This window comes from Helicoverpa armigera, chromosome 14 (genome assembly GCF_030705265.1).
Source record: "Helicoverpa armigera isolate CAAS_96S chromosome 14, ASM3070526v1, whole genome shotgun sequence".
NCBI lineage: Eukaryota > Metazoa > Arthropoda > Insecta > Lepidoptera > Noctuidae > Helicoverpa > Helicoverpa armigera.
This window is the reverse complement of record NC_087133.1, coordinates 3,074,315-3,084,221: the sequence shown is the minus strand read 5'-3', so window position 1 is coordinate 3,084,221 and position 9,907 is coordinate 3,074,315. Positions and strand designations below refer to the sequence as shown.

The 9,907-nt window shown below is 37.0% G+C and overlaps 1 protein-coding gene across 1 annotated transcript; it reads left to right on the top strand.

Moving 5' to 3' along the window:
* The first annotated feature begins 2,283 nt into the window (after positions 1 to 2,283).
* LOC110377174 (uncharacterized) lies at positions 2,284 to 8,940 on the top strand. Its single transcript, XM_021335880.3, has 6 exons — positions 2,284 to 2,510; positions 3,937 to 4,015; positions 6,458 to 6,721; positions 6,849 to 6,972; positions 7,086 to 7,759; positions 7,873 to 8,940. Exons 3-6 carry the CDS (start codon positions 6,545 to 6,547, stop codon positions 8,506 to 8,508), a joined length of 1,611 nt encoding a protein of 536 aa, XP_021191555.1. The 5' UTR covers positions 2,284 to 2,510; positions 3,937 to 4,015; positions 6,458 to 6,544; the 3' UTR covers positions 8,509 to 8,940.
* Positions 8,941 to 9,907: the final 967 nt, after the last annotated feature.

The following is a 9,907-nucleotide window of genomic DNA, read 5'->3' as shown; positions in this document are numbered from 1 at the left end:
TACACTTTTTGCGAACCGTATCAAGGCTACACTTGTACATAAATTAGAATATTATTATGCTTGTATTTTTCTTTAACTATGTCTGTAGTTATTCCACCATTTGGTATTAATACTTAAGCAATAAAAAGTTGGAACATATTCAAGCACTCATGTAGGACTTTGACAGTGAAAGTCGTGAGATCACCAACATCGCGAATACTGAGAAATAAGAATAAATTAACGAAGTTTTGGAACAGGAAAATGCTGTAGTTTTTTGGTTCAAACAAAAGTGATAATCATATTGTGACTCTAATCTTAAAGCAAATACAACATAGGTAGGTACGTCTACTGATAGCGCACAGTTCGTGCGCAAAATATTTTGCTGTGTTAACAGCCATTTATTCAGTAAACATTTAGGTAGATTTTTACGTCGCAGTTTCCTAAACTATCAAAGTATAACAGCCCTGCGTCCATTTTGTATAATTTATTCAACTAAATTCTGAATGTCATCTTATGTAAGACAAATACATACATTTATAAATTTTTGCAAATCATTCTCATCGTCAAGTTATCTAAACCATTCATTTATGATGACGTAGATCGGGCTACAGAGAGGCCCAAACGGGCGAGAAACATGTCTGCCGTCGGCGGCGCTTGTTTGTTCAAAGTCTATTCATTCATATGTCGATATCCACAGGTAACTTCTGGCGGTGGTAGTTTTTCTCTGTAGGGGTCGTACCTATTGATGTCATAAAATACTGCTCACAGTTCTTATGATCTTTGGGTTGTTACTTATCTGACTTTGGTTATAGATGTTCGCAAGTTTTTTACTTTACAATTTTGCAGCCTTCTCCAATCATTAGATTGTTTTTGATAATGTCAACGCTATATTATTGTATTTGAGGTTGAATACAAAAGCGTAAAAAAACAAAAGGAAGAGCCTGATTTACCTAAATTGTCTCGTTTCTATGAGGACAATAGAATGGTACATAACAGCAAAAAAGAGGTTATTCAACCTGGTTCAATGCCAGGGGAGAATTGGTGAGTCATTTCGTTCAAAGTGCGAATAAAGCTTACCTACTCGTACATACCTCAGGATATTGCGTTTTAATCTGACTTGTAGCGACTTGCTGCGAATTCATGGCAACAACACTGACAATGGGAACAGGAAAATAATAATAGCGTTATTCAAGTACATTTTAATCTTCCCATAGACTTACACCTCGAAAAATATTTAGGGTCTATAAAGAAGCATGGCTTTGTTTGTTTGAGACTTTTGTATCTAATCAGTCGAATTTTGAATTTGGTAGATAGCTGTTGTCTGGATTATAATCTAAGGATCGCATTACACAGGATGATTTGAAGTGGTTCCATCAACTCTCAAGACAAGACCTGCTTGCGAATCCTCGAATACGGGTCATATTTTCCTTAATTGACTGTTATGTAATTCTCTACCGCATTTGCATTTATAGGTACAGAGTGACTTTGTTGCAGTTTTCAAGTGGCACATTGCTCTCTCTTATAATGGAATTGCTATTGCGATCTGCTGATTGATAGTCCTGCTTGTTTTTTATTTCTTCTATATAAAGCTACATCATAAGAATTGCTTCTGAATATCTAAACATATTAATGGATTTCTATTGATCTCTTGACTGGTGACGTGTCACCACTTTCCAAGCAAAAAAGTAACATTCCTGCGTTGACGTTATAGGTAGGATTACCTTAACATCATAGCTGATGTCTATTAACCTTATGCCATTACCGTAACAAAAATTAGGTGATTCATTGTGAATAGATGTCGTTAGCTTTAGTAGGTAGGGTACAAAAATGATGACATAAACCTATATTATTGGTTTTATCTTCCTTAGTGTGATTACATTACGTCGTAAGTTATTCATTATAACATAATCCCTTATCTACTTGGTCGTGGTCATTGGATAACCACATTTTTAGGAACAGCTATGTAGGCTATGATGCCAAATTCATTTCTTGGCTAATAACATGAATTTTCTGATTATAAAAATGTACTTGTTTTGCTTTCGTTCTGTGATGACTCACGCTGAAAACAGTATTCCTCATGTTTTGAGCGGTGTGATTCCCCAACAATCTACATACATATAAATACAACAGAGTATAAACGCTATATTTCTTCAGTACAATAGCGTAGCGCTTCGGTCTCGTGACCGTGGTAATTGCGCGATCCGATTGGCCCAACGAGTTGACGTCATTTTGGGCGACCAATAGCGTGGCAAGCAAGATATTTTTAGAACGCAAATGCGGAGTAGTGGGGATTTAGGAAAACTGTATGGGCCGCCACAGCCGTGAACATTGCACAATATTTTCTGTGTTCGCACGCAGTGCACGTGTCGCTTGTTGCGATTGTACGTTTTACTAGTCCACTAAAGTTCATCAACAAAACTTAGGTTTTGACGCGCTAAAAAAGCTTTCGCTCATTATCCTCTTCATTTGTTGTGAGGATAGCGCATTCTATTTACATTACTGGAGGCGTTACAATATTTGTTCGTAACGAGGTGAGTGATAGAAAATAATACTTATTTAACTTTTAGTTCCAACTTGAACTATTTTCTCTAAGTTATTTTATAAGGGTCTGGAAGATTTCAGAGCAGTGAGAATGTGGTTGTGGCTTACAGCGAGTATTCGTCTGAGAATCTCAGTGTAATTTTGGTCGAAAAATGATAGTGTCATAAAATTAAATCTTGTGCAATAATTTCGTATGTAGGGTTTTTTTTATGTGTGTGTGCTTTTAAAGTGTTTATATTGGTCTAAAGAAGTTATGGTCGATGCCATGTTTGTCTACAACAATTTTCCCGGATATTAATTATTGCGCAATAATATTACCAAAGTGTTCATGTTCCAACCTGTCGGGAAGCCCCCGATCACGTTGCTTTGTCGATCGGCTCGCACGTCGTATCATCGTTCTAGAAAATGCGCGACAATTTTATTGAAGCAATAGAGTGTCGTCTCTAATGTTTTATTAATGACCTTATAAAATTCCATTCATAACCTTGGTACCCATAATTGGTACAACTTCTGGACTTGTTTTGTGACCCTGAAATGAACAAATTGAATATCCATGGATTTAAAGTACAAATTTAACTTCCTGACCTCAGAAACTTTTACGGATTTGCTCATTCAACGACTGACTTTCTAATCTGGTTAGTTAATTGGAAATTCCGAACTTGTTCTAAAAGTTTCTGGCGATGAAATGCCGCTTTTAAAGCTTAGTAAAAATGTTAGTTTAAGACAAATTATCCTTATTAACAAGGTGGTTTGGATAAGTACGCCTACTACGTAGTTAGGTGGGTGTCATGCTCTTATGCTGTTCTACTTCCCGGTACATTTTCGTTCTGTCTTGAATACTATTCTAATAATTTCGGTTTCTATCTGAAGAGCATTTTAGGACAGCCCCATGTCAGTTTTTGTCGTAAGTAGAATAGATGACGTAGACGTCTAGTATGTAAAATTGTCCGAATTAGTTTAATTTGTAAGATGTTAAATAAGTTGGAGATATGCCAACCTCGACATTTAGACGTATTTAGTGGACACAAACAAGTTTTTTCAATTGTATATTTTTAACTAATTCTGAATACAAGGTGACCAATTTTGTAAGTAGTTAGGTACTTGTGTAGTTGTTTTTTATGTACATGAAATAAGTACAAAGTCTATTGCTGTCCAAAACCCGATCGATATTGTCGTAGGCGTCCACCTACGATAGCATAATACCACCATGAGGTCGTGTATAGATAACTACCTACGTCAATCAATGTTAGAACGCACGCGATAAACACTTCGATTATTGTAATGTATTTTTTCTAAAAGTTTTCCCTATTGATAGAGGCGATAAGAACGATAATGTCGCTCTAGAACGCGATAACTAGTCTGGCGAGTATAAAAGACACTGCAACTATATTGACGTGATATTTCTGCTTGTTACAGGCCTACAGTCGGTACCTGTAGTTGGTTGGGAGCCTAAAGAGTTAAAATTTCATTAGGAGCTCAAGAAGAGTTCAAAGAAGTAAGTAATAGCGTTCACCCTACTTTCGAAATTATAACCTTTGTCCACAGGTCAACTCAAAACACCGAACAATATGGGCTTCGCAAGAATTCAATATTTATTGAAAATTCAAGTTGGAATATGAAAATTAAATAGAAATTCTTGAGAATTAATTATTTGCGACTTTTTTACATAAAACTAGAAAAGATCAAGTTTAAATGAACTTCTAGGGGAGATGTTCCCAAAACGGGTAAGCTAAGGGAAGATGTTAAATAAAATAACCAAGAACATTACATGCGACTTGTATTTGTACTCATAGGGTTGTTTATATAATAAACTTTGGAAAACATAAGATAGTCTTAGTAATCTTCTTCAAAATTCAGAAAAAAAACAAAAAAATAAACCCCTTCAAAATACCCGCTTTGCCCTCGGGGGGGTCCTAAAACGGGTAGCGCCTTTGGGCAAAGCAGGTAATGAATAAATATATGTGATAAATGAATTAGAAAACGTATCTTAGCCTCCTATTATCCAGGAAATCTTTATCGTTAATTAGTCTCCTTAATTATGTTAAACAGTTTTCTTATTTTGATCAGTCTAGATCACTTTTTTACTTTATTAAATGTTACATTTGAAATTATAATCCTACCAGCAGATAATTTTGTTAAAAATCAGAGAAAACATATTTTAATTTCTTTTTCACGCTGTTCCTGTACTTCTTCAGCTCTCTGTGGCTTCCTTTGTCTTCGATTGGCTTTCTGTGGGATCAATTGAGGAAGTGGCCCCTTATTTCAAATCGGGTAGTCACCCGTTATGCCCCTACCCGTTTTGCCCAAACGCACGTTTTAAATTTCAACTACCTTAACCTTAAAATAGTAAACAAGGAGACCACTAAGTATTCACAATTAATAAGCATATAACATGCAAAATGATAATACAAAACTGCGAAAACCGTATCTTGCACCACATTTGAGTAGTCAGCACTAGCAGAATCCGATTTTTTTTAATAAACTCTGCAAAAAACTTTTTTTACATCTAATCTCGAAAACGCTCGTTCTAGGCGCGCGAGCCAAATGACCGTGATCGGCGGGGTGGTAGTGCACCGCTCTACACTCACAGGTTCACACTAAGACCTATAATATACGAATGGCAAGGCCTACCCGTTTTAGGAAGGGTACCCGTTTTAGGAACATCTCCCCTATATTCCAAATAATAAGAAGTCTAATTTGATTAAATTTTTAACGTTTTAATTTACAAATTGCAGATTAAATTCTTCATAAATAATGTGCATTAAATGGTCGCGTCAAAATTTACTTTCACCATAATGTTTCAGCCAGGACCGTCGTCACTTATTCAGTCATTAACTTTTCATTTGTTTTCTTTGGCCTTCTTGTAATAGTTTGCACCTGTACCTGCTCTTAATATTAGTTCTACTAGAAGCGCATACTAAAACACTCGAGTACGTACCAAAAAATAAAAAAAATCATACGTACGTACTCGGTATCAAAAAATTGAGATAGCCCGCAAACTTCCAAGGACATTGAGATATCATGTTCAAATCGAAAAACAATTCAACTTTGAACATTCAGAAAAATTTAGCAATAGTATCTTTCCATTAATACAGTATAAGTCATTAGATCTAAGTCATATTTAGTTAATTACAATTAATAGCTTTAGTTCTTAATTTATTAGTATACTATTAGGTACATAGATAAGTTAGTTATTATTTTACCATTACTGAGAAGCGTTAACCGCAGTTTCCAGTAATTATAGTTAAGATAACGCTTCAATAACTTTAATGTAGATAAGTTGTATAGTTCTAGTTTTTACTAACTTCTTACAGGAAAATTTAGTTTCGGTATGTCGCTAAGAGTTAGCAACCGAAAACTAATGACTTTTTTATTGACATTGCCTCGACAGTTATTTAATCCTTCAGAAGAGCTACAAAATTTTAAGGGCAGGTGACATTATGTTGATTGCATAACCGACGTTAACGGAAAAATGTTGTGTCCTCTATTTAATATCCACTTGATATTCATATTTACTCTATTTAAATATTTATGCAATCACCATTCCTTCTATGCTGTTATTCTTTTCATTATAACACACTTATGCTATGTACCATACATGTATTCTAAACTCATTATCATTGGTATCTTGATTTCAAGGCTTCGGCCTAGTCACGCCGGTAGACACGTCATGATGTGTAGGCAAGGTGCATCCTTGATCGCTTCTTAATTCTTTTGTGTCCGTCTCACAATTCAAATTAAAACGATCGGCTCACTGATGATGGAGCATAACATTCGTGTGATGTTTCAAACATCGACAAAAGATAACAGCGAAATCATTTTTATCTATCATTTGCTACTCCCCTCACTACCCTTATATGTGGTCCTTCCACCTCCTATATCCTGCTTCATACAAGTATGCACACATTATGTTACGTCGTATCATTTCTGTTTGTAGTTCTATTCAAAATGGTTGCTCAAAAGATCACCTGTCCGAGTCGGAGCGACGATATCGGAAATCAGTACGAATCGAACACCAAAAGACATGGTTTTTTCGCAAACGAGTCTCAATACTCAAACTGTTTTGAAAGTGGTAGAACTAGATCGTTTAAAGAACGGGAAGAAGGATTACTCAAACGGTCTAAACGGAGTGATTACCGACGGATATTCAAGCACGCCAGCACCGTCCTCGCCCGTGGCAACCACCAGCAGCTTTGCAGAGGTAAGAATGGACGCCCCAACCGTGAGTACTAATAGATATAATGCATTACTACTATTAATAATAAGTTTATTTTAGTTTCTGCTCACACTGTGTGACTCATGCTAACATAAGACAACTCTGATTTCAGGTTTACTTGAAACCGGAGCCCCTGTTCGAGAGCGCAATGTTTCACGATACGGACTACGAGTTCTTCCAAGATCTGGTTCCGTTGTCCTGCGTTCCCGCAAAGGAAGAAGTAGTACAGACCATTGGTAAGTAAAATATAACTCCATGAAAATCTTTATCTATTTAATGCAAAATCTTGAATCATATTTAAGTTGACATACAACCAAAAACTATAAAATTGCTTTTTCTCCTTGAATAGATTCATCTAAGAAAACTGAAGAAAGGGCACTTAAGATCGACACACCATACACACCATTCTCACCGCAAGGTTGGGAAACACTAGACGTTAACTCCCAGTTTCCACAGCCGGCAGGCTTGTACAACCACATCTCACCGCATGAGCCGCTGTCGCCGAACGAGAAGTTCCCGCAGTACGACATCAACATGCCCACTTTCCCTGAATGGGATAAAGATAACAATACGCAATTTAAGGAAACTTTCTTAGATATTAGCAGACTGCCAGTGGTTATTGGAGACTTAGCGTCAGAGATGGTCGCGAACACTAATCCGTGGCAAGCCCAGGATGCAGTAGAGTTGACCAACACACACGACACCCAATACTATCATATGTACACTAATCCAACACAAAACACAGCGCCCTTCATCGATGCAGAAGACTCCCTTGATTTAAAATTCGGATCCGTCATCCCCCGGGAGGTCGAAAGCAACAACGTAGTTATTTCGGAGTTCATTATCAACGAAGAGCAAGATCTATTGGGGGTAATGAAACCGCCGGCCGTGCCCAAGCGGGTCGAGGGGCTGTCCGTGGACGTGTCGGCGCGGGCGCCCGCCTGGCCGTACGACACCATCAGCACTCCCGAAGTGCTCAGCTACGTCGAGCAATTAGAAAAAGAGAAATGCTCACAGCCCTTGGTAAGTTTCATACATTTGCGTAGGATATCAGTTTCTTAAAACTTTTTTAAATAAATCCCTCATGTGCTTCATTCGTATGTAAGATGTATAATATTTGTTTTTCATTGTTTCAGAAACCACCAGAGCATTGGCCAGCGCAGAACGTCTCACTCCCCACCTCAAAGGAGATGTTCACAGACATTTCCCTATCAACAACAAGGGAGACGTTTAGTGCAGTGACCACACCACCGGCTGTTGACTACGAGCCTATTACCCCCAAAAGCGAATCTCATCTGGAATCTGACAACGATGACGTCAAATCTACAGCAAGCAAGAGGCGACGGCAGGACAGTGATGAATCCGACGAGACTTACACGCCATACTCCGAACAACCATCAAGGAAATATAGAAAAAGGAAACCAAGTGTTCCCATTAAAGATATGATTCTGGCACTAGAAGGTCAACCTAAGGCGCGAAGAGGACGGCCTCCCAAACGGAGGGAGAGCACAGTGTCCTCGGTGTGTAGTGTAGATGATAACTCATCATCTATTTCTACGCAGGAGTTTAAATATAGGGAATTAAGAGATAAGAATAATGAAGCATCTAAGCGATCTCGAATGAACAGGAAACTCAAGGAGCTGCAAATGGAACATCTAGCTGATGAATTAGAAGAGAAAAACAAAAAACTAAGAGTCAGAGCTGATATTCTAGAGGAAATGACAAAGAGGCTCAAAAATGAATTGATGTCTGCTATTCTGAAGAGCAAGTGAAGATCACCATCATGGATTTTTTGTGACCTCAGTCTTGAGCAACTTGAGTTTCATGTCTCATTGTTCGCAAAATCTATATTCATAGATGTGCTTAAGTACAAAGTAATTGTAATTATAGGCACAGATTTATTAGTTTTGTTTCTATGATTATGGATATAAAGATCTTGCCATATGTGCTTGATGCTTTATTACACATTTAAATAAGAGCGTGTAGTTTTAAATTCTTCAGTTGAATTAGTTGTAATCTATGGTCTATAAACAATTGAATGTTAAAAAAAATACAAAAAAAAATACATTTATACTTAAAATGATAATAATTGTAATTTATTTACAATTAATAATTAGTTAAATGCATGGTTTAAAGTTTATTTTTTTCATTAAAATTTGTCTTGTATGTTATAAATTGTAATTGAAATAAATTGTTGTAATAAATTGTAGTTACCTTTTATTTATCGCAACCCTAAAGGTCATCAGCATCTAAGCCGAGTAGGTGGCGATTGTGCAACTAGACTTGGTTTGGTGGATACATTTAAAGCTACATACCTACTGCTAGCTAATATCCGTTTCCGTACGATGTGGCATTCAGCGAGTCATCGTTCTGAGCGTCAACAGCTGACCACAACTGATAAACTATTGCTCAGCACCGTGCCACGACCACAAGGCAGTAGGTAACTTGAGGGAAAAGAAATCGATTTTTTTATGTACTGTAATCTTGCATCATGTAGATTCGGGTGAACGACCGCTATAGTTAGGATAGGTATATTGGTCGCTATTTACTGCTCTTTTCTTCTATTGACCTACCGCATATGAATGACATAATTTTCGAGGCTTTCCCTAAACAAAAAACTGAATGGACAAAGATGGGCGCTAAGTGATAAATTATACTTGCTGGGTAATTCACAATTTGGCAATGTATTTACAATATGCCACTGAAGTGACCCATATCTGCACACAACATGCCAATAAAAAGATAAGTACATCACGATGATCATAGGTAGGCACCCAATAGATCATTATTGACACGATGATTCTGCAAAATAGGAACTGATATTGACATGGAATTTTACCGAAGAAGGACGCTATAATTAAACCAAATCACGTTTTGTAAATATCTTATCAAGCCTACAGATAAACGGTATACCTACTTGAGCAGTCACACTTCTTGTCTTTTTATCTAGAGAATCAAATAACAGACGTAATATATGATTGATACCTACCTAGATAGCCAAACTCGTCATGCCTGATGCAACAATGCTTCTTTACTGAGAAATTGACCATAACAAACAGTGAACACGTGGCTATTTTAGGGTTTATCTAAATAAAACCTAGGCATATAATAAGTAAGGACTGAGGAGGTTGTGTGCTACGGTCGCTGCTTCCCAACTATCGACAATTAGTG